General features: G+C 34.0%; 2 protein-coding genes across 2 annotated transcripts; both read left to right on the forward strand.

Annotated features, from left to right (window-relative positions):
• Positions 1–3,422: 3,422 nt before the first annotated feature.
• Positions 3,423–4,733, forward strand: LOC102629006 (RPM1 interacting protein 13-like). Its single transcript, XM_006478026.4, has 3 exons — positions 3,423–3,821; positions 3,971–4,057; positions 4,163–4,733. The coding sequence occupies exons 1-3, from the start codon at positions 3,546–3,548 to the stop codon at positions 4,295–4,297; spliced, it is 498 nt and encodes a 165-aa protein (XP_006478089.2). The 5' UTR covers positions 3,423–3,545; the 3' UTR covers positions 4,298–4,733.
• Positions 4,734–6,436: 1,703 nt separating this feature from the next.
• Positions 6,437–8,971, forward strand: LOC102628734 (nascent polypeptide-associated complex subunit alpha-like protein 2). Its single transcript, XM_006478025.3, has 4 exons — positions 6,437–6,659; positions 6,740–6,854; positions 8,207–8,319; positions 8,431–8,971. Exons 1-4 carry the CDS (start codon positions 6,597–6,599, stop codon positions 8,779–8,781), a joined length of 642 nt encoding a protein of 213 aa, XP_006478088.2. The 5' UTR covers positions 6,437–6,596; the 3' UTR covers positions 8,782–8,971.
• Positions 8,972–26,020: the final 17,049 nt, after the last annotated feature.

Below are 26,020 nucleotides of genomic sequence, written 5' to 3' on the forward strand. Positions count from 1 at the left end.
CTATTGGAAAGACTTTCATCCCCATCATCAATACGACTATGGTACGATTCAACATTAGTGCTATCTGCTAGTATATATTATTCATGTCATCGAGGAGACCATCATTGTATTGGAAAAAAGAGTAACCTTATTGCAGCAACGTCGTCAGTCGTAACACCTCTTCTTCAATAGTTGCCAATGCAATGCTATTCTCATAAATAAGATCATTATTGTAACAAATTGGAGAGTGATGTTACTTTAATGATGTCGTTACTAATAAAATCTCTTTATGAATATCAACAAGGGAGACACTTGCTCTATACGAAACTTGAATTTCCCATATCACAGGCTCTTGATTTAGTACTTTAGGGTATTTGGTAACAGAAATATGGCTAGACCCATAGTTCACCAGATTAGAGCCTATATATAAAACTACACTTACCATTTCGTCATCAAGTATGTCTATAGCCAGTAAAGATGCAGGTTGGGTAGAACAACTTGACCTTAAGCTTGTATTTACTATAATGCTATAACCATTCGGATTTATATGCAAAACTTTATATATTCTTGCAAGAAATTCATTAAATGTACATTCTTTCCGAGAAAAAAAAAAGCTCTATTTAGCCATTCATGTGTTTAAAACAACCATCTGCCAACTTTTTCCATGATCCATGAAAACAGAATTAAAAAAAAATCAACTCCATTATTAAGCCTGAATAAATAAGAAAAGAACCAAAAAAAAATATTACATAGTGAAAAAATAAGTTATGTACTTAGGTTTGACAAACACATTTTATGGATTTGTCTCCTAAGTCGTTTTATGGATTTGTCTCCTAAGTCGTTTTACTCAGGATACCCACATGAATTTCAAACAATTGAAATTAAAAAAAAAATTCCACATGGCGAAAAACAAATACTAAGCTTAACTTCTTACTTTCCAACAGATGATTTTATTTATATAACTATATTCGTTTAATAAATATGGTGAATAAAGAGTGATGAGTTTTGGTGATATTTTGTTGAGAGCATTATTTTTTTTGGCATTTTGTTGATGGATTTGAGGATATTTAGGTCTAAAAATTCGATTTTGGCTAGATATGATAGAAAAAGTTATGATGACTAATTCTAAAAAAAGAGAAATTATTTATTTTGTCATATGTATATCTAACCACTTCAAAAATTTGACATGCTCTTTGCACCACCTTTGTTTTTAAGTTTGTATCAATAAATCACTTTGACACTAGAAAATGATCATTTTACCTCTAAATGAATTAAAAGACCATTTTATTTTATAAAATTTTAGAAAATTAAAATAATATTACAAGAATACCCCTGGATTTAATAAAATAAATAAATGTCAAATCCAATATGTTAATTTTTTATAATTATAATTTCCTTTAAAAATTATCATGTTAATTTTTTTCTAATTATAATTTCATTTAATTTATATAGAGAAGTTTCTTAATATTAGTTATAGGGAAGTTCACAACGATTATAGGGAACTTTTCTCTCCATGTTAATTTTTGTAAACTTCTCTATACTTAATCTAATTATAGAAATTAAATGAAATTATAATTACAAGATGTTATTTTTTTATAATTATAATTTCATTTAAAAATTATCATCTTAGATTTTGAGATTTATTTGTTTTATTGAATTTAGAGGTATTCTTATAATATAATTTTTTTTATTTTTTAAAATTTTATAAAATAAAATAGTCTTTTAATTCATTTAGGGATAAAATGATTATTTTTAGTGTCAAAGTATTTAATTGATACAAATTTAGAAACAAAGGTGTGGTGAAAAAAATATATCAAAATTTTATAGTTGTTAAATGTGCATGTGAAAAAATAAAGGTGGCGCAAAAATAATTTTCCTTTAAAAGATACTAAAATTGTTTGGTCATTTTTATAAATTTTGCATATTGGTGTTTCTCAATTGCACTCCTTCTAACCATTATTTAATTATCTTTTAAGTGGAGTTTAAAGGGCAATTATACATCGACCACTCGTTTTTTCATGTTATTTTTTCAAAAATACACATATCTTTTTTTTTTTGTCTCAATTTCATCTGAAGTTACATTTTCTTGCACCGGTCCACTTCCGTCTACATGCTATTAAAATTGTCATTTCTCCAGCACAGCAAGGGTTGCATTTTCTTCCATAGAAATCCTAGAAATTGAAGAAGACATTGAATGATGTTAATTCAAAACATGTGAATAAATTAAAAGGTTCGTTCCCTCAAATAGATTTGGGGAGAATCGGCTCAAAGGAATTAGTTTTATTGGAGAAAGATGATAATTGAAACTAAAGTATTAGATCAGACTTTTTTGGCATTTATTTAGGATACAATTGTAATTTTATATTTGGGAACAAAAAAGTTATTTATCTAATTTTTAGTTAGTTATCCTAACTGTGTGTAGACGGAAGTGAACTAGTATAAGAAAATGTAACTTTAGGAGAAATTGAGCTAAAAAATAAGATATGTTTATTTTTAAAAATGTATGAAAGAAAAAAATGGTCGGTGGATAATTTTCCGAGTTTAAATCGAGGGTGAGACTATTTGAACCTACTAAAATACTCATTAAACTTAATATTTAATAAAAATTTTAATTACTAAAATGTCCACACAAAAAATTACTATAATAGACAAGACTATATAATTAAATTAAATAAAAAATTTTACAACTTTTCTCCCATATTCTTTATTATTCGATGTACTGTTTTCATGCTGTCTATGATTTTTTTAACCCACATATTAAATTTTTTTTTTCTTATTTACACTTTTGACTTTTCTTAGTGGAATGAAGTTTCATTGAATTTTTAATATATTTGGATAAAAGATTATTGCTGGTACAATTCCTCTTGACTTTCACCATCTAATTTCATCATTTCCAATTTCTTTGAAAAGGACAACGAATCCTCTTCCCATTTAGTAAGCTTTCTTCTATGTAACAAAATGAAAAAAAAAATGCAAGAACTGTTGCAATTACTTGAATTTTTTTATCTATTATAAATGTAATAGTAATTTTGTTACCAGTTGTTTATTTAAAATTTTTTATGTGTATTGTTCCAAATGCATGAAATATCAAGAGGAAAACATCTACTAAAAATTAAAAATAAAAAGTTTAAGAATTTGAGATAAAATAGTGATGGGACAAAGTCCAAAAATAAAGAAGAAAAGAACGAGGAAATAAAGAAACGACAGTGGAAAGAAAATGATAAGAGAAATTGTGATAATTTAACTTAATAATGGTATTTTAGATATTAATATGGGCTAGTAAAGTAAAATTATATATTTTAAATTTTAAAAATATGTTTATTCGAGAAATGAATTTAATGAATAATTAAGTGGTTCAAATACTCCCACCTATAAATGGAAAGGAGGTTTTTATAACTATGAGGGTATTAAATTGGGGTTTATTTATTTATTACTAACCCACCCCACTCGATGTTATTTATACATCCTTTCATTCCGTGTGTACTGTGTAAATCTGAGAAATCCTAACGGTCTTTTCGCATTCGAAATTGAGACCTTTCTCTGCCTGTCTAGGGTTTTGATCCAGAATGGGGGAAAGTGAGTTGGAGGTGATAGAGATATCGCCAATTTCTTTGAAGATGAGTGGTTCTAAAGAGGAAGATGAAGATGGGACTCCAGTTAGACCTGTATTTTGCCTCAAAAGAAATACAGACTTGAAGCATTTTGAAGAAACTGAGGATTGCTTTATTCTTGATTTTGACCCATTTGAGTCTGTTGATATTAGCAAGCTCTCCGTGTCCAAGACTCTTGATTCTGCCGATGATGCTAACAATGACATCTCTGTCATTGCCGAAAAAGGCCAGGTTTGTGCTTTTTCTATTTTCCTTTTTTCTTCTTTCTTGGGCTTAATTTCCTGATTATTTCTGTAAATGAACTAAGGCCTCATTATTATTATTGTTGTTGTCGTTATTTATTTCCCTTGAAATATTAAGGATTTTGATTGATTTAATAGGTGGCCTGCAGAGATTATCCACATTCAAGGCATCTCTGTGTGAAATTCCCATTTGACGCAACATCTCATGAGAGCTACTGTGAACTGGTAAGAAAGTTTTGTTCTTCATTAAATTTATTAATTGTATAAGATTCTTTCTACATAAACACAGAATTTAGTTCTGCAATTTTTTATTTATTTATTTATATGCAGTGTTACTGCTATGTTTGTGATTCGGCTGCACCATGCATTTTCTGGACTGAACCTGAACCGGCGCATTGCCATGCTGAGCATATTGGTGATTGGAAGAGGAAGAGATCAATGACAAAACAGACCATTAATAAATGAACAATTGCTTGATACCATTACTTTTGGTCCTGGAAACTTTTTATTGTATCTCAATTGCAGTTGATGGTGCATAAATGGGAAAAGTGCCTTTTTTTGCTTCTTTACAGTCAAATTCATTATTAGAATTTGATTGTTAAGCAGTAGAAATGGTTATCTAGTATGCAAATGAATCTAAGTATTCTTAGTTACTGTTAGAAAGAAATTATATCTGATACTTTGATGTGTACATAGGTATTGTTGTGCATATTGATATAGGAGAAGGTTCAATGCTATGAATTTAGTAATTCTATGTAGCTCTTGATTCTTGAAAGCATTTCTACGCTTTTGCTTTATATTGTTCTAAGACCGGAAGGTGTTCCCATGTTCAAAGAAAGTTCATGATTACTGTCAGTCCTTTTGTACTTTTAAATATGAATTTTATTTCTCTTTACATGTATATTACTTTTCTTGTAGATGATTAATATCAGTTTTTTGAATTTCCCAAAAGGAAGCTTATGTTGCGTTTATTGATACAATAGAAGTACCTTTTTCTTTTGTCACTTATTATTTTGGTTTGAACAATCAGTCTTCTTCTTTAACAATCTGTTAAACAATCTCCACGGTCTTAGTTGAACTTAATGTAAGTGAAATACATCCAATCTATGTATTTATGTTATGATATGGAGGCTTTTTTATAATTCCTTGTTTTCATTTTTTATTTTTCATATAAGGTCGTACTTGGAAGTTGTTTCCTCCTATATTTGATGGGAAGGAGGAGGAGAAGGAGAGTGCGTGTACAATTTGTATTATGATGCTTTGTTGCTGATGCATACATCTCTGTTTCAGCAAACAGAGAATTGAGAACTTTGCTTTAATTAAGCTTTTGTGGAGGATTTTTCTTTAGGATGTTTATTTACAATGTGACTACGATCAAAATAATAGTCACTGATAGGGTTAGCAATGTTGCTGCTCGCTGATAAGTGAGCCCGATTGCTGACTAATTAGTTACCTGATCTACAGCTAATTGTTAAGTTAGGCACCACAACAGTAGGCAGGGAACGCCCTTAGCATATATGGCTTTACATGGCTTTCTTATGCTCTTTTTATAGAAGGGCAAGTATTTGAATCAGCAGTACTATTGTAGACTCCTGCTGGCAAAATTGTGGTAGGTAGCAGTAACTGTAAGCCTTTTGAAGTAGAAATGGTTGAGTTATTGTGTGCTATTAGTGTTTACGATCTTTCCAGTCAACGTGTTTGTAGCTCCATCATCATTGTGTTCAATCATCAATGTAAGTGAAAATCTTGACATCTTCAGTCTGTTTTGTGTAAGTGAAACTGAAAACCAGCAAATGCATGGATTCGGTTTCAAAATCTAGTGACCATTTTATCTTTTGATTTTAAAAGGATTTGTGAAATGGACCATTAGAGGGTGAATTTATCGTCAAAGTCCTTTCAAAAACATTTTGTGAAAACTTATCTTTGTAATTCATTAATTTTATAAGTATTTCTCTAAATTTGTCCCCTATATGTATGTATAGTCCTGACTGGTTTAGGATTTTAAACTTTATTAAGTTTGAAAAAACTATTAAATGATATGGCTTATTAGTTTTCACGGACTTTAAAAAATTCATTATTTTAGATTGAATCAGTGCTATATATATATATATAATAGTTTTCTGGTCAGGGATTTTAAAGTGCGGGAAAGTTAGGGAAAACTTTAAAACTACACGGCTTTAAAAGCTTATTGTTTTAAAACCATGCGGTTTTAAAGGTTTTTTGCACTTTAAAAATCCTGACTGGAACATTTCTTTTTCTCTCTCTATATATATATAGATATATCATAATGTGTGTATATGTATTCACATTCCAATCCATGGTTTTAAATTTATTAAAGTGTAGAAAAGTTATTAAGTCTTATGATTTAATAATTTTTCAAACTTTAATAAAGTCTAGGATTGTAGACATCCGAAAAATATAGAAAAGAAAAACACACATCATAACGTATTATTTTTTATCTTTAGTTTGGTTTGGAATAATTTTAATTTAATTGTCTGGAACGTGAACAATGACTATGACTCTATATACAAAATAAATATGTAACATTAAAGAAAGAAGATAGAAGTGGGCTTACCAAAATGAGCTTGGAGGTGGCCCATAACGTGGGAACCCCTCTTTAGTCTTGATAATCCAACGCAGAAACCTCTCGTCCAAATCTAAAAATGGCAAGCAAATAAAGAAGCAGCGGCAACCAAACCTAACAGAACAAAGTTATCCCTATCTATCGAGGCTAAACTAGAGAAAGCTTATCAATTTTATCAAAATGTCGCCACCAGCTCCCATCGTTGAGACACCAGTCGAGGAACCTGAAAAAATTAAGCCTCAGGTCTTCCTTTTTTCTTTTTTCCTTTTTTGGGTTTTTAGCTTGTTTATATTTCTTTAAATCTAAATGTTTAAATGTTGCAGGATGAGGATGAGCCTGTAGTTGAAGATGTTAAGGACGATGAGGAAGAAGATGATGACCACGACAATGACGATGATGACGAGGACGACGATGACAACAAAGACGATGGAGCTCAAGGTTGTTTGTTCTATTTTATTTTATTTTTTTATATTCTGGGTTTCCTATTTTTATTTTGAATGTTTTTGCACTCCTGTGAGAGCTTATATTTGCTTTACTTGGTTTTATTGCATTTCTTTTTCTGAATGAATTTCATCTTCTGTTATACTATATGTTATTCGTTTGGAAGAGTTCGATTTTGGTCTTAGAGGATGATTTTGGAAATTAGGTTGTGTTATTATGTGTAAACCGATATAGTTTGGGTTGCTTACTGAATTGCAGGGCGTTTCTCATTGCTTGATTTTACATTAAACCAATAGGATCAATAATAAGCATATATATTGTTACTCAGTGTCGCAGGAACTAAAATTTTTATCCAATGGAGACCATTGAATACATTAACAAATCTAAATTCGTTTGCTTTTGGTTGGAAGTAAAAAAGAAAGATATTCAATGAATTGGTCCTGTTCCTTTTTCCGTCTCCTTTGCAAACTTTACCTGCATTGGAATTTGTTTGTTGTGGACAATAACTTGGTTATTGAAAGAGAATTTGAAGAATTAGAAAGTTCTTTTATGGTTTTAGCCACTGACATGAATGGTGTTTATGAATATGTTGAGGTAGGGTTGGTGTGGGATTACAATTAACATTTTTAATAGAGTTAGGGATTGGCAGCTGGGGTAAAGAGTTATTCCATGTTAAACCTTCTTTTTCTTATTTTTAATGATGGCATGAACCCTTCTTGTGAATTCTGAATACTGAATTGAAAACTTGTTTTTGCTCATTAAATTACCTTGATGTAGGTAACTTGGTACTTTTTTGTTCCCCAATTTAGTAGAAAACTAGCTGGATGTTTTGATGTTACTTTTGTTTGTTGGTTCCCTGGCAAGCAACATACAATTTCCATCAATTAAAATTGCTGATTGGATAAATCAAAGGGCACATTTTCTAGACTCTAGATGATTCCAAGGCCTTCTGCATGACTGTGCGACCCAAAAGGCTTTGGATAGAGGTCTTTTCCTTTTTAATGTAGTGTATTTCATTATGACTCACCATGCTTTTACCCTTTTCACAATTCCAAGTTTTTTCAATCATGTTGTACGCTGATTTTTCCCGTTGTTTCCTGGATGTGCATTGCTTAACCATATTATATAGTACTTTATTTTTCTACAATCTTATTATTAGCTATTGCAACTTGTATAGGTATTTGACTGCTTTTAATCTACATAATATGTGGGTTCGATGTCTTTAAGTGTCGGGTTTAGCTATTGCCATTTATATGGAATTATGTTGTCATTTTTGTTTGAAGGTTGAAATGCAATGGATGTAGTTTCTACAGTGATTTAAGTAGTCTTGATTGGTTACTGAGTTGCAGGAGGGAGTTCAAAGCAGAGCAGAAGTGAGAAAAAGAGCCGCAAGGCAATGCTGAAGTTGGGCATGAAACCTGTAACAGGAGTTAGCAGGGTAACCATCAAGAGAACCAAAAATGTAAGGCTTTTTATGTTATTATATTTGTTAAGAAGTTATTTTGCTTAGTTGATGGATGGTTATCAATTTTTTCTTTTTTCCTTTTTTTCTCTCTTTTTTCTGAGTTTGCAGATACTATTTTTCATCTCAAAGCCTGATGTTTTCAAGAGCCCAAATTCTGAAACGTACGTCATATTTGGGGAAGCCAAAATAGAGGATTTGAGCTCCCAGCTGCAGACACAGGCTGCCCAGCAGTTCAGGATGCCTGACATGGGATCGGTGATGGCGAAACCAGATGCCTCTTCTGCTGCTGCTGGTGCACAACAAGATGAGGAAGAGGAGGAAGTTGATGAGACGGCAGTTGAGCCTCGGGACATTGATTTGGTCATGACACAGGCCGGTGTCTCAAGAAGCAAGGCTGTCAAAGCTCTGAAGACACATAATGGAGACATTGTTAGTGCTATCATGGAGCTTACTACTTGAGTAGATTTGCTTCCATGCAGTATTTTTCTGTCGATGAATTTAGTTATTGTAGTCGGTGAGATGACTGAATTACTACTCTATTTTTGTGCACTTAATGCAATTTCTGTTGCAGATACAATTTCTTTTGCAGTGGGGATGAGAATCCTCCTCGCTAGTTGTTTTAATGGTTAGTAGTTGATCTTTCCATCCATATTATCTTGGTGCAGACATTTTTTTTTCATTTTTTTTCTTTTTTGTGGTCACCTTTAGTCAATTCTGATGAGAAACATCATATTAGTCGAATGTCAAATGCAGTACAAATTTATTTAATTATTTATTTGAAAGGTTAGGATAGTGACTAAAAATCTCAGACTGTATGCAAACTCATTATTACTCAGACTCGTGGTGAAGGGCTCATGTCGTGCAAGGAGAAAGTTACAGTTTAAACAATTTAACAATTTGGATTTATGTGGTGTGTTTATCAATTGATAATTGGGGTGGACAAAATCAAAATAGGGTGGAATTAAAATGAAAATAAATTGTTTAGTTGAGAATTAAAATGAAAATAAGTTGTTTAGTTGAGTTGTAGAAATTGAAATTAAAATTAACTATATTTCGAATGTGTTTTTATTGTCTAGGAATTAAAATGGATGATTTTAAGTTACTAAAACACCTTTAGTTAATTGTTGTCACTTTTATTATTATTTATTATAATAATTGAGATTATTATTATTAAAAAAATATTATTATTAACAATTATAACAATAATAATGAAAATAATAATAATTATTAAAACAACAATAACAACAATAATAATAATAATAATGATGATGATGATAACAACAACAACAATAAAAAGAGAGAGCAGACATTTACCCTAAGTCAAATCGTGAGGATTCCAACAATGATGCTATTTAGATTAATTCTTATTTTTTTAATTTAAAGTTTTAACTTTTGCATTTTTATTTTCGTTTCCCTTTGCTTCCCAACTATAGACCCTCTTCACTCTTATCTTTCTTCTAGACTACACGAGTTAGCTTAAATAAATACAAAAAAGCAAAAGCAGAAGTTTGAATAAAGATCTATCCTCAAATTGTAGTGGCTACGAACTTTTCTTGGCGGAAGATTTGGTTAGTCCCTAAAAAATGAGTTTCATCATTTGAGAAAGATTTTAATACTACGTGGCCCTTGCCATAAGGTAAGGTACTGTTTTTTCGATTTTTTTGGCAGTAGATTATTTTCAAAACTTGAATTTGTTTGTAAATTTTACCCATGTGGGTTGGAGTTGGTTCCAAGAGATTATGATATGGAATTTTATGATTGAATTTATTATTAATTGGAATGCCCAAACCCTTTTCTACAAATGTTATGCAATTTATGCGAACTTGACTAGGTTGCAAACCTGCCTAGGTTTATAGCCCCCTATACATTTAATAATTTTGGGATAATTAATTAATAATATTTTGAATATGTTACTTTGCTGTAGTAACGGAAAATTTGAAACAAATGGATGAGGTTGATGAAGTGAAGGAATTGAATTACTTAGAGGAGGCTAATTTCAAAGAAAATAATGAAGAATTGGAGGAAAAAGTTGCTCGTGGTTGGAGTTGTGGCTGCGGTTTGAATATTTGAATAGTTGATGTTGTAGTTTGTATGATTAAATAGATATTGTAGTTTGAGCACAAAATATTTATTGGATTTTTAATTATTATTTATCTAAGTTGTACAGATTTTATTTTTTAAAACAATGTTACAGAATTTGCAAAATAATAATAACAATACTAGAATTCAAAATACCAATAATATTAATTGAAATAATACAATTTTCCCACAAAAAATCAAAAAATATTTTGAAAATTCAATAAAAAGTGAATTTTTTACTAAATTGTGGTGTGACAGACTTGTGACTTGTAATATCATAACTTCTTGAGGGATTTGTCATAATTGAGTAACAGGCGCATATATAACAATATTAACAGATATATTTTCTTTCATCTATCCCCCTTTATGATTGTCTTTTTCGGTCATCTATTGTCAATTTTCTTATAATAATTAATAAAAAAGATGTTGTGATTATAGTAGGGTGATAATAGAGCCTACTTAGAGCTACTTGTGTGTGAATGGTTGTTGTTTGAAGGTAAATACAAGAAATCTCTTAAGGTTTTTGTAATGGTGTGAAAGTTGTTATGTAATAAAGAGTAATGGCCTCTATTTATAAGTTTTTGTAGGTAAATCATGCTTATATTGTGATAAACTATGTTGTAAATAAAATAGATAAAGAAAAAAATTTTAAATTAAAAATAAAGTATTTCAAATACATTGTTATTAATAGTTTATTATTGTTAAGTTTTTGTTAATTGATACCTTATTGCAAGAGGAACCCATACACACAGACAAACACACATATAGTAGTTACTGGTAGGGGTGTTCAGAATTTAATCCAATCCGCTCAATTCATTTGATCCGTAGAAATTCGATCCGTAAAAATCTAATCCTTTGATTGGTGGATTGGATTGAAATTTTGAAAATCCATAGTCAATGGATTGGATATAAATTTACTTCTGTAAATTTGTAAAAATCCACAAATCTGTAAAAAAAAATATTTGTTTAATAAAAAAATTAAACTTGTAAATATGACATTATACTTACTAATAAATAAATAAGTTAAAATATAATTACATTAACACCATATTATATCTTATCCGATAATAATATAAAATAAAAATAATTAAATAAAAAAATATAGCTTCCTAAACCGTTAATTTTCATGTACTGATCTAAACAAATGAGATTTTTTTTCTTTTTTATTATCTTATATTTTGAAACTTTGAATGTATTTTCTAGTTTTATTTCAACAATTAATTTATTTAAATATTATTTAATTTTGAATTTGATCAGTAGTAAAATTATTTATATATTAATTCTTTTATTTAGTTAGTTCATTGATAGGACATGATTAAAAATTTTTAATCTGAAAACTAATCCGTAAAATGGTGGATTGGATATGAATTAGGTCAAATCCGCATCCGATCTGCAAATGTATGGATTGGATTTTAATTAAATTTCACCCATCCGTGGATTGAATTGGATTAAAAATTTATAATCCGTAAAATTGTGGATCGGATATGGATTGCTATCCAATCTGAAAAATTCGATCCGCGAACACCCCTAGTTAATGGGTTAAGTGGGATTTCATATGTTAGATTTTAATATCTATATACTTAAGACTGTAAGCCACTAACCTAACAAGAATTTGATATGGGACTTTAGAAAAGTAGTGAAATCGCCATAGTTTATGACACTCCCCCTTAAATTCACAACATTAGTTACATACAATTCTCATGTTAATAAGTGGAGCTAGACGTGCTTCAATACTGTCTCGTTAAAACCTTACCAGTGAAACTTGATGGAATAAAATCTTATCGAAGTAAAAGAGTACAATGCACATTTGTTTTATATAGCTGCAAAAGTTCTTCTCTTTAAAAATATGCTCCCCCTAATGAGGTGCTCCTCATGTATCAATTCGATAATTTATTGAGACAATGCATCCCAATATTGTGGGCTAATTTCTCAAATACTGATGTATGCAAATCTTTAGTGAACATATCAGCAAAATTATCAGTGGATCATATCTGCAGTTTGTGGAGATTGAGAGAAAGAAAGATCAAATTGTACTATAGTCTGATGAAATGAAGAATTGGAATTGAAGTTGGACTAGACGAAGACTAATGACAAGTGTTTGACACTAAAGAGAAGTCAACTTCAGACTGATAAGGAGAAGAAGATTCATCAAAGATGACATTGTTACTAATATAGATCATCCCATAGGAGTATAAACACTGATATCCTTTGTGTAATGAACTATGCCCCAAAAATATACACCTAGTATTTCTATAATCAAGCTTATGATGATTATATGGCCTTAGGTTAAGATAACAAGAACAACCAAATATTCTAAATAGTTGGATTTCTTGTGAAATTACAACTCAAAGTATGTTTTAAGGTGAGAATAGTTGTCTATCTCTAGCAATCCCTTTGAGCAATATGATCTGTATACTCTTGTCCTTAACAAAACAAACAAATGATTGCAATTTAATAATTGCATTATTATCAACCAATAATTTGGAAGCACTAGGTAAATTCTTAGTGATATTAGGTACATGTAAGATATTTATAAGGTAGATATGTTTAATGGTGTATGTTTAGTGGTGAGTGTATTTGCAACTACTATACCACCAAGTTGAATGGAAAAACTCCAGTCCTAAGAAAACCAATGTATCCTCTCTTAGAACCTCTTCCATAATTTCCACCAAAGAATTAACCACCTCTAGATATGAAATCACTCGGTTTACCCCTTTCTTGTCTAGGACTAAATTCATAATTAAATTTGTTTCTAGAGTGATAAGACTCTATGACCAAGTTTGAAACAAATATGAGAAACATCATTCTTATCTCCACAAAAAGCTACCAGATCCTCATTATTAGGCATATTATTACCAATATTAGGCTTTGTTAATAAAAAAAGAGTTTCACTTATGCTAAACCGTTGTACCATTTAAAAAGTAACGATATTTACCTAAACTGTTTTAAGCGCTTTTAACAAACTAGTGTCAGAGCTTATTGATATTATAGTGTCATAAATCTTGACTGATACTCAAATATATATTTTTAATTTTTCTTACTTTAAGTTAGGGTAGTTAAATTAAACAGTTCTTGAAATGTTTTGGCAAAACAATTCTTCCCTCTTCATCTTGTCTTTCTTTCAAACATTTGGTTACTTGTCCAATGTTCTTTTACTTGTTTAGTTTGGGTGGTTGAAGCAAATGAGCGTGTGATAGGTCCCAGTCAAAGGTTCGTTAACGATAGCAAAGGATAGCAAAAATATTCTCTTAGGGTGAGAACAAACCACACTGAAAATTCAATTGGAAATATTCAACATATTTCTTTAATTGATTTCAAAGAGCATAAATACAAATCATTCCACTACCCAACTTCAGCAACTATAACCGAAATTAATGGTCTATATACTACCATAAAGGAAAGAAAAAAACAACATAAACCGTGACACGTTCCTGCACGTGGTTATTATCACTCCCGATTGCTTGGCCATAATGGAACAAGAACTTAGCTACGTGGGCATTGCATGCTTGCATGCGAACGTGACTCCATGCATGCATGCAAACGTGACCTCATGCATGATATTTTGAGTTCCTCTTGACAATACTTTGCGAACGACGTGGCACATGCAAAGTTGTATCATTATTCCCCCCTTCAAGTGGACTCTTGTCCTCAAGGTCCAAGTCAGGAAATCGCTTCGACAGCTCGGCCGTACTTTTCCATGTAGTATCTGCGGCATCCAGCATACGCCACTTGACTAGCCTTTCTTCTCGAAACCTAGCCCAATGTTTCATCAATGTATGTCTAATATGGCCTCAGGTTCAACCACAATTCCGCCCTCATCAGAAAATGGCAGAAGTTTTGAATTGGTCAAAGAATCTTCTCAAAGCTTCTTTCGTAACTGTGAAACATGAAAAATTAGGTGCAGTCGTACACCATTGGGAAGCTTAAATTTATATGCGACTGCCCCTACACATTCTTCAATTGGATATGGCCCAAAATATTTGCTCGCAAGTTTTTGATAAACTTATAGGAAAGCTGATTGTTGACAATAAGGTTACAATTTGAGGAAAACCATCTCGCCTTCTTGAAATGTAACATCTCTGTGACCTCAATCTGCCATTTGCTTCATTTTATTGCAAGCTACTTCCAAGTTTGCTTTGAGGTTCTTCAATAATACATCTTTAGTGGCCAGACTATGATCAACTTTAGCAACATGTGTAGACCTTATTGAATATAAAAGGAATACTGGGGGGAAGTCTCCCATATAGGACTTGGAATGGGGTTATGCCTATTGAAGAGTGATAGGCAATATTGTACCACAACTCAGCCCAAGGCAGAAAAGTACTCTATTCGCGCAGTTGCTGACTTGTGAAGCATCGTAGATACTGTTCCACACAACGGTTGACAACTTCAGACTGGCTATCGATTTGAGGATGGTAAGCAGAGATCATCTTAAGTTGAGTATCTGACAATTTGAAGAATTCTTACCATAATGTGTTGACAAATATGGGGTCCCTATCACTGACAATAGATCGCGGCATCCCGTGAAGCATCATGACACCCTCAACAAATTTTTCCGCCACGACCTTTGTTGTATATGGATGAGATAAAGGCATAAAATTGGTATATTTATTGAGATGATCAACGACTACAAAAAATGGTGTTTCGCCCATGAGAGGATGGTAACCCGTCATTGAAATCTATTGTAATATCACCCCACACCTGACAACGAATAGGCAATGGCTGGAGAAGTCCTACTGGAGATAGATTGTCAGCTTTGTTTCTTTAGAAACTTCAAAAGATTGAACATACTCCTTGACAGTGCGATGTATGAAAGGCCAATAGAACTGTTGTGCTAGCCTCTTGAATGTCCGTAAAACCCTGAATGACCCTCTATTCTTGTATCATGGAATTCCTTAAGCAGTTATTGAATCAATGGCCTGTTTGGTGGCACCACCACTTGAGTCTTGTAAAAGATTAATCCATTCCGCCAAGAGTAAAGCTTTTCTGGATTGATGAGAGCTAATTGATATATATGATCCATATATGGATGAGCTTTAGCTGCTGACTTAATGTCTTCCCACAATCCAACCTACGGCACAAACAAAGCATTAAGAACAGGACTTCCTGGATCCCTAGACAATGCATCAGCTGCTAAATTTCACGTCCTGGGCAGTACACGATCTCATAGTCACACCCCAAGAGCTTGGCCACCCACTTTTGTTGCTTTGTGGTCCCAATCCGTTGCTCCATTAAATACTTGAGACTACGTTGGTCTGTCTAAATGAAAAACTTCCTACGAAGTAAATATGGCCACCAAGTACGCACTGCTTGAAAATTTGCTAACATTTCTTTAGCATAAATAGACCAAGAGCGTTTAGTAATTCTTAGGGCCTGACTCATAAAGGCAATTGGGTGACCTTGTTGGGTGAGTACTACACTAATTCCATCTCCAGAGGCGTTAGTTTCTATTATAAATGGCTCGTTGACATTTGGCATTGCCAAAATGGAAGTGGTGGTCATGGCATGCTTGAGCTTGAGAAAGGCATCTTTGGTTTCATTGTTCTAGCTGAACTGTCCCCTTTTTAGCAAGTTAATGAGAGAATGTGTAATGAGCCCATAATCTCGTACGAACTTTCAATAGTAGCTTGTAAGACCCAAGAACCCGTGTAATTTTGAAAAATCATTAGGTTGTGGCCAATTAAATCATTACAACAATTTTTTCTTAATCCACCTTGACCCCTCGGCTAGTCACTACATGGCTAAGATACTTCGGTTCTTATTGCCCAAAAACACACTTGATACCTTTAATAAACAACTTGTGCTCTCGTAATATTTCAAAAGTCTTCATATATAACATGTTCAACATGTATGCTCCAATTGGGACTATAAACCAATATGTCATCAAAGAATACTAATATGAATTTTCGAAGGTATGGGCAAAAAATGTAATTCATAATAGCCTGAAAAGTGGAAGGGGCATTACAAAGGCTAAAAGGCATTAACGTATATTCATAATGTCCATTATGTGTACGAAATGCCATTTTGTGAATGTCACTTGGGTTCACCCTTGATGGTATCCTACCCTTAAATATAATTTAGTAAAGTAAGTATCCCAAAAGAGCTCATCAAGCATATCATCAATAGTGGGAATAGGAAATCAATCTTTAATAGTCACATCATTTAGTGCCCTATAATCAATACAAAATTGCCGAGTGCCATCTATTTTGTTTTTAACTAGTAAAACAGGTGAAGAGAAAGTACCATTGCTAGGTTTAATAAGCCCCAATTTAAGCATATCTTGAACTTGTTTTTCAATCTCATTCTTTTGAAAATGGGCATACCTGTAGGGCCTTACATTGATGGGCTCAATTCCATCCTTGAGGGGAATACAATAATCCACTTCACGAAATGAAAATAGTGTTGTGGTTTCTTTAAAAATATCTTCATAAGCTTCCAGTACCCTCTGCATATCCGATTGCATGATGTGCATGGCCACCCCATTTATAGATTATAAATAGATACCAAATGTTGAACTTCCTTGTCTGACTTCATTTGAAATTGTCTTTAATGATGCAGATTGGATGGCTTGACAATCTGACCCTTGCAGCATACGTCCTTTGTTTTTCCATTGAAAGTCCATGGTCATCTTTTGCCAATTACATATCACAGGCTCAAGTTTTTCAAGCCACTCTATTCCGAGCACGAGATCAAGCCCTGTAAGGGGTAGAGAGTAAATGGTTAATGTAAAGAGAAGCCCGCACATGCTCGAACCTTCCTTGGCACTTGAGATTATTGCCATTAGCAACTCTTACAACAAACGGTTTCGTTGGAGTAATTGGTAGCTGTAGTATCTCTGCCATTTTCTCACTGAGGAAATTGTGTGTGGAACCACTGTCAATGAGCACTTTTAATTGGTGATGGCCAATCTGAGCCTTAATCCGGATGGTACGTGGGGTAGACCAACTAGTGAGCGCATGTAAAGAAATTTCTGGTGCATTCCACTCCTCCTGTTGGTTCTTTATCAAATTTTCAACCGTAACTTCTTCATTGGTTTCTATATGGCCCTCCAGCAATAGTAATCGTGGGACTTGGCACTTATGTCCTGTAGTAAATTTGTCATTGCAATTAAAACAAAGTCCTTGCGCGTGTCTTCTTTGCATCTCCTCCCACGCCAGTCTCTTCATGGGCAAAGCTGTTGGTGTTGGTAGAGCCGGTGGGGTACGAGGGGATGGCGATGGCCATAAGAACCTATTTTCCTGCTGTAGTTGTTCATCTTTCATTCGAGCCAAGCTAATTGCCTCCTTCGAAGTCTTAGGCTTAAACATACGAATAGCTTCTGAAATTTCTGACTGTAAACCACCCATGAATGATCCTACGAGTGCCTTCTGCAACCAACTATCAACCCAATTACCCAGCCTCTTGAACTCTTTTTGGTAATCACGAAGGGATTCGATTTGTCTAATCTTTGATAGAGCTTCATCAAAATCTTCACAGTCTGTGGGTCCAAAACAAGCCCACAACTCCTCTTTAAATAATTCCCATGTCACCACGCAGCTTTCCTCCCGATAAGCTCGACACAACCATTGCCACTATTCGTTAGCTTCTCCTTCAAGGTGGAAAGTAGCGAGAGGTACCTTTTGGTTATCTGTTGTGCCTTGAAATTCAAAGAATTGAGCTACTCGGTTGAACCATTCAGTCGGATCTTCTCCAGAGTATCATGGGAATTCCAATTTTGCCATTTTGGAAGAGAAAACTTGTTTGAGACTGTCATTGTCCTCATGGTATAAATGAGAGGATCCTTCTCGTCCATTATTGTTGTTGTAAGGGGCCCCTTGAGCTTACTCTTTTGTTGAAAGCAAAACCTCAGATAGTTTTTTGATATCTTCGTCCAAATGCTGCATCCTATCATTGATACCAAATTCAAGTCGTAGCATTCCATCTTGAACTTCACCAAGTCTAGCCTCTAAAGCCTCGATTCTTTCTTTGTTGGATGTCATTGTAACGAAGCTCTGATACCACTGATGGGTCCTAGTCAAAGGTTCGTTAACGATAGCAAAGGATAGCAAAAATATTCTCTTAGGGTGAGAACAAACCACACTGAAAATTCAATTGGAAATATTCAACATATTTCTTTAATTGATTTCAAAGAGCATAAATACAAATCATTCCACTACCCAACTTCAGCAACTATAACCGAAATTAATGGTCTATATACTACCATAAAGGAAAGAAAAAAACAACATAAACCGTGACACGTTCCTGCACGTGGTTATTATCACTCCCGATTGCTTGGCCATAATGGAACAAGAACTTAGCTACGTGGGCATTGCATGCTTGCATGCGAACGTGACTCCATGCATGCATGCAAACGTGACCTCATGCATGATATTTTGAGTTCCTCTTGACAGCACGTTGCGAACGACGTGGCACATGCAAAGTTGTACCAGTGTGAATCATGTGGAAGCCTTTAACGCTTTGGTACTTAAACCCAGATTGCACTTTTCATTTTATATTTTCCGTTTCTGCAAATGGGATATGGGATGTAGTTAGTGTGTGTAAAATGGTGCCTATAATAATAGAGTTTTTGTGTTTTCCAACTAGATTTCATTTCTTGTAAGTTTTTTCCCCTTTTTTCTTCTGAAAATTTGATTGTTAAAGAGAGGCTTCTGAGAATTCCCACTTTATTAAAAAAGAGACCTTAATTTCTTTGTGTGACTGCTGTAGTTAGACATTATTTGTCCGAATGATCCATCTTTTCCATAATAGTAACTCTCTACTTAGCTTTTTGTAATATTTGAATATCTTTTAAGATTGAATGATTATTGGAAATTTGTTGTCTTTACGGGGTTTCTTGAATTTATTTTATTTCTATCTCATTATTGTATTGTAACTTGAACTTTTTAAAGAGGTAACACATGATTTTACTGTATTTTCTTTGATTTGCTAATAAATATTTTTAAACTTTAGATATTTTATCTTCTCCTCTCATGAACATTATTTTGGTTTTCTGTCATAAACATGTTATCTCTTATTTTTTGTTACTAGGCTAATATTCCCTTTGTTTCTGCATCTAACAACTTCATTTTCTCAGTTAAGAACTTCCTGTCAATCTTGTAGCATCAAAGAATATTGAGATTGGTGACTGAAACTTTTTTGTTTTAGGACCCAATAACTAAAAAGAGACCACAGGATACGATCGGACCAGAGATTGGGGTAAGCTGGTAGACACTAGTATTTTCTGAACTAGTACATCCTTGTTGAAGAATAGCACAATCAATTGCTTATGTAGGTAGAGGCTTGGTAAATATTTCAGCTGTATCTCCTTTTTTTCTTTGAATGATTGAGTTTTATCTAAATGTTGTCGTGAATTGCTCATGGTTTATAATGCAAAACATACAGTAATATCCTTGCTCTGTTTGCTGTTTTTCTTATGCCTGCAATCTGTAGTTACATCTTATGCCTCAGAATAAAATATAGATACCATTGGCTAGTCTTATGAAAAGACTATTGGATAGATGAGTGTAATTGCTTGGCCATCTTTCTCTACTTGCAAAAGTAGCCACTTTATGTTAAATGCTAAAGTGTAAGACTATATCCTAAAACACACCTTCATCCTGCATTTACCCAATACTGGTGAATAACCTTTTCATGCTTTGGAGAACATATTGGTGAGCTTTTTCTTAGACATATTTATTTATTTTTCTTTCATATTATTCTAAATATGATGCAACATGAATTTGATTCAATGTCCGTTTTAGCTGATTCTTTGAGAAAGCATGTTAGGTTGGATCATGATGCTGAGGCCCAAGCAACATCTTGACATCTTGTCGTGTAAGTATTATTTCATTTTTACATAAAGTTAAATATATTACATTTGCTAGAGTGACTTTATTGCAAGTCCTTTTCTAGCTGCTGGCCCATTCTTTGTACTCAACTGGGTGTTACCATCCTACAGTTGCTAGAGTAAATTTAGCTAAAATGTGGAGTATTTTTGAAAATGTCTTTTATTTTTTGTACCAAGTTGATGCTTGCGTTATGACGATTCCTTTGATGGAGGGCTGTCCAATACAGTATCTAGTTACATTGGTTATTTATTTGCAGTGTTCCTGTGTTATTGAATTTGATGAACATCAAATGGAAATCCTGGACCGGTTGGTGTAGCTGCTGTACTGCGTGCTGATGATGGAAGTTTGGTATGCAGTCAGGTTATTATTGTGAACCAGTTCATTTCTTTAACATATTTATTTATTTAACTTGCTTTTTTGAACAGATTTGTAAATTGCGAGAGGGTGTGGGCAAAGTAACACATAATGTTGCTGAATATCGAGGCTTGATTTTGGGATTAAAATATGCTCTTGAAAAAGGATTTTTCAATATCCATGTCCGAGGAGACTCCAAACTTGTCTGTATGCAGTTTTTTTTCCTTCATAAAAAGTTTTTAAAAAAATTGGACTTTATGATTGGATCATTGATGGCAACATTTCATCATATCCTGACTGTTATCTAGTTGTTCTTTTCTTTTTTTCCTAGCCTTTCTTAAACAGGTTGCTTCTTGATGCAAGTTGTTGGTTTATGGAAGACCAAACACCACGGCATGGCTGAACTATGTGGAGAGGCCAAGACTAAGATGCTAATAAATTTCTTTCCATCCAGATGGCTCATGTTCTAAGGATGACTATAGTTTTTGTGCCTAATGGTTCTTATCGATTAGTACAAGATAATGTCTTTATTCCTCTGATAGATTCACATGTATTAGTTATAAAGGTTCTTGCTGCTGCTTTTTCCTTTTTCTGCACAAGTTTCTAACATTTTCTTCGCACATTTGGAAGAACCTGAACTCTAAGCTGATGCTCAAGCGAACTTAGCTGTCTGTCTTGCTGATGAGGCTTACATAATTAATTATTTAATCATCATGCCATTCACGTTGCTTTAATCAATCCATGAACACTTAATCAGCTCTTTCCATTGTTCCAGATGGTGAAGTTACAAAGAAGTGCACGATATAGTGCATACGATGATCGGCTGTTGGATACATTTTAAGTTTGTTTGAAAACACTTGTGCAAATGCATGATTACTCTTCGGCTAAAAATTTATTATTTATGTAGGTGATATTGGCCATTCTCAGAACTCAAATCACTCTGTAAATTCTTGAGTCTTTTGACTAAAGGTACTTTAAATTTTCTATTATTTTCTTAATGCCAAATTTAAATTGTTTTAGACATTGCCCCAAGATTGACTTTAGGTATTTAATTTTCTTCATTTTTAGTTTACTTTTCAAAACACAAGATGCTCACTTAATTCTTCTTAATGCAGCCTCGTAAGCTTATACTTATTTGTACCTCATGGAATTTGTTGGTCACGGAATGCTTGCAAAGGTTGTGCAGTCAAAGTTAGACAGTTAGTTGCAAACTTCAAAGACTTGTAATGCTGACGATTGATGCTTTTAGCTTCTGCTGTAAATTATAAGCTTCTTATAAGTCTAAAATAATTATTTGGCTTTATGTTTCAATGGTGTAGTTCTAAACAACGTAACAAGCTTTTATATTATTCAATAAATATTTCAAATCAAATGCCAATTGCAAATTTTGTAATTTTCATTTTATTATATATATATCTCCAATAAACATTGACACCATAGTATTGTTATTAGTGTAATACTATAGCATCAGTACTTGGTTGACGCCGTAGAGCCAAAATTCATTCAATTTCTTATAATCATTATGTGTGTGATGTTCAAGAATCAAAATTTTTTTGATACCATAGTAACGTAGAAGCTCAGATTTTTTCTAGTGTCGGTATGACATTGGCTTAGGTATCCTAACACTAAAATTTAATGTCAATAAAACATGTTCCCGACACCAAAATAGTTTCAGCAAAGGCCATTTTTCTACTAATGCTTATTGTAGTTCTGTGCTTTCTGTGCATAATTTGCACTAATGTCATGCATTATCAAATTTTTTCTTTGCTCATTTCAAGTCTAATTTCATGACTTGGCAGCATAGAAAACAATTCCTCAATAGTAATTTTTTTTTTCCTTCCCAAGCCTAGTTAATAATTTGTAACAAATGACATATAGGAATCATCCAATTTAGCAAGAATGTGCATAATAAATTTATTTGATGAAAATTCATTACCTCTAATGTCTAAGCTATCTAAAATCTTCTTCATCTTATTGACGTAACCACAATCCAGAGTGATCCTTTTTTTATAGTTTGAATCTGCAACATCAGAGGCATGTAATGAGCTTTGAATTGAGACATGAAGATTTCTGCAAGTCTTTTCCAAAGATCCTGTGAAGTCTAATAGCTTATCACCATCATCAGCACATTGTCCACCATTGATGAAAACATTCTGTCAAAATTATTGGCTGCAGCATCTAGAAGGTTTGAAGAAGCTGCAGCATCTAGAAGGTTTGAAGAAGAAAAAATGGGCTGGCCGAAATGCTTGAAAAGGAAATGGAAAAAGAAGCAGTTTAAAGAAGAAAATGAAGAACACGGTTTTCACAAGGAAAAATTATTATTAATTTAATAGCCATTTTTTGGCTATAAAAGGGAGAGCTTCCCATTTCATTGAGCATCCAATTCCATTATTCAGAGAGTAATTTAGAGAGAGTCGAGAGTTGTGAGAAATAATTCTTGCAGAGCAGAGAGTCTAGTGAGTGAGAGATTGGGTGTATTGGGGTTTTGGGTTGTGAGCCAAAATATTACAATACTTGTAATCCTTATTTCACTAGTAAAATATTTCCTTCTGTTTTCGCCCGTGGACGTAGGCTAAAAGCCGAACCACGTAATTTCTGGTGTCCATTCTTTTGTGCTTGTTCTTTATTTTCTTACAATTTTACTTTAGCTGCGTGTCTGCTTCACCCACCAATTTCCTAACAGTGGTATCAGAGCTATTGGTTGTATTTTTGGAGTCAGGAATTGTTCACGTATTCACGTATACGGTGTACGGCACTATGCACGTATACGGCATACGATACTATTCACGTATACGGAGTACGGCACTATTCACGTATACGGAGTACGACACTATTCACGTATACGGTGTACGGTACTATTCATGTATACGGTACTATTCACGTGAAACGGTGGAAGCGATCCAAGAATTTTGCGGTGCAAAGCAGGGAATAGTGGTGTGAGTAAAGCAACTGTGTGATTCTGTACATGTCTAGGAAAGTTCTGTCACAAAGGCGATAAGAGCTTAAGGAGTCTGGGTTTTAAGTGGGACCATTGTAACCCCTCCAGTCTTTCCTGGGAACTTTCCTGGTGTGCATTCTCACACATACTCACAACTATTCAAGGTGGTACACTAGCTTGTGTACAGTATTTATCAATAAAATGGCGGCAAAGTATGAAATTGAGAAGTTTAACGGAAATAATTTTTCGTTGTGGAAAATGAAGATGAAAGCTGTATTGAGGAAAAATAATTGCTTGGTAGCAATTGGAGAAAGGCCCATGGAGATAACTGATGACAAGTGGAACGAGGTAGACGGTAACGCCATTTCTGATCTACACTTGGCACTTGCGGATGGAGTATTATCTAGTGTGGCAGAGAAAAATACGGCGAAGGAAATATGGGATACTCTCACAAAATTGTACGAGGCCAAGTCACTACACAATAAAATCTTCTTGAAGAGGAAACTCTATACTCTTCGAATGGCGGAATCTACAATGGTGACCGACCACATCAACACATTGAAGACTCTATTTTCACAACTCACAACGTTGGGTCATAATATAGAGGAAAATGAACGTGCAGAGCTTCTACTTCAAAGTCTACCAGATTCGTATGATCAACTCATCATCAACCTGACGAACAACAATCCAGTGGAGGGTCTAGTTTTCGACGATGTTGCAGCCTCCGTATTAAATGAGGAGAGCAGGTGAAAAAACAAGGAAAACAGACAAGCAAGTTCGCAGCAAGCGGAGGCGCTATCGGTGACGAGAGGAAGATCAACAGAACGTGGCCCCAGTGGGAGTCAAAATCATGGTAGATCAAAATCCAGAAGTAAGAAGAATGTTAAATGCTACAACTGTGGCAAGAAAGGGCACGTCAAAAAGGAGTGTTGGAGTAACCAGAAGAAAAGAGAGGGCAAAGAACCTGAGTCATCAAATGCTCAGGGGTGTGTAGCAAGTACCTCGGATGATGGCGAAATTCTCTACAGTGAGGCAACAACTGTTTCAGAAGGCAGAAAACGACTTTCTGATGTCTGGCTTATAGACTCAGGAGCTACCTGGCACATGACCTCTAGGAGAGAATGGTTCCACACATATGAACCTATCTCAGGAGGATCTGTATATATGGGTAACGATCATGCCTTGGAGATCGCTGGTATTGGTACTATCAAAATAAAAATGTTTGATGGTACAATTCGCACAATTGGGGAGGTACGACATGTCAACGGCCTAAAGAAAAATCTATTGTCTTTGGGACAAATAGACAATCATGGGTGCAAAACTCATGTGGAGAATGGAATTATGAAGATTGTTAAAGGCGCGCTTGTATTGATGAAGGCAGAAAAGATCAGTGCTAATCTATTTATGCTTAAAGGAGAAACACTACAGGAGGCTGATGCGTGTGTCGCATCAAATGGAGAAGAGTCAACGATGATGTGGCATCTCAAACTTGGCCACATGTCGGAACAAGGTTTGAAGATTCTCTCTGAGCGAAAATTACTTCCGGGGCTCAAATCGGTAAGTTTACCATTTTGCGAGCATTGTGTTACAAGTAAGCAGCATAGATTAAAATTCAGTAGATCTATTGCTAGAAGTAAATATATTCTAGACTTGATTCATTCTGATGTCTGGGAATCACCGGATATATCCATGGGAGGTGCAAAGTACATGGTGACTTTCATTGATGATTATTCCAGAAGATGTTGGGTGTATCCAATTAAGAAAAAGTCAGATGTATTTCCAGTGTTTAAAGAATACAAAGCGCGGGTGGAACTTGAATCTGGTAAAAAGATCAAGTGCTTGAGGACAGATAATGGTGGAGAATATACAGACGGCGAGTTTCTTGCTTTCTGTAAGCAAGAAGGTATTCAGAGACAGTTCACGGTGGCATACACTCCTCAACAAAATGGAGTGGCAGAACGGATGAACAGAACTCTTACAGAAAGAATAAGAGCTATGTTGAGGACTGCTGGTCTACCCAATTCATTCTGGGCAGAAGCAGCCAAAACTGCCTGTTATATAGTAAATCGGTCGCCATCTACAGCTATTGGGTTGAAGACAGCGATGGAGATGTGGACTGGAAAGCCAGCTGATTATTCCTACCTACATGCATTTGGATGTCCTGTGTACGTGATGTACAATGCCCAAGAAAGAACAAAGCTGGATGCAAAATCTAGAAGATGTATCTTCTTGGGGTATGCTGATGGAGTAAAGGGGTATCGTCTGTGGGACCCCACTGCCCACAAGATCGTCATCAGCAGAGATGTTATTTTTGTAGAAGATCAACTGCAAAGAAAAGATGAAGATGATGGCACTGTAAAAGAAAAGTCAGAGACTGTGCCGGTATATGTCGAAAATAATCCAGAAGATTCAGATTCTTCTGAAGTAGCATCAGAGCACGAGGAACAAGAACCAGTTGAGTCCGAGGCTCCAGAAGTTCGTCGGTCAACTCGTGAGAGAC

Source organism: Citrus sinensis, chromosome 3, assembly GCF_022201045.2.
Source record: "Citrus sinensis cultivar Valencia sweet orange chromosome 3, DVS_A1.0, whole genome shotgun sequence".
NCBI classification, from domain to species: domain Eukaryota; kingdom Viridiplantae; phylum Streptophyta; class Magnoliopsida; order Sapindales; family Rutaceae; genus Citrus; species Citrus sinensis.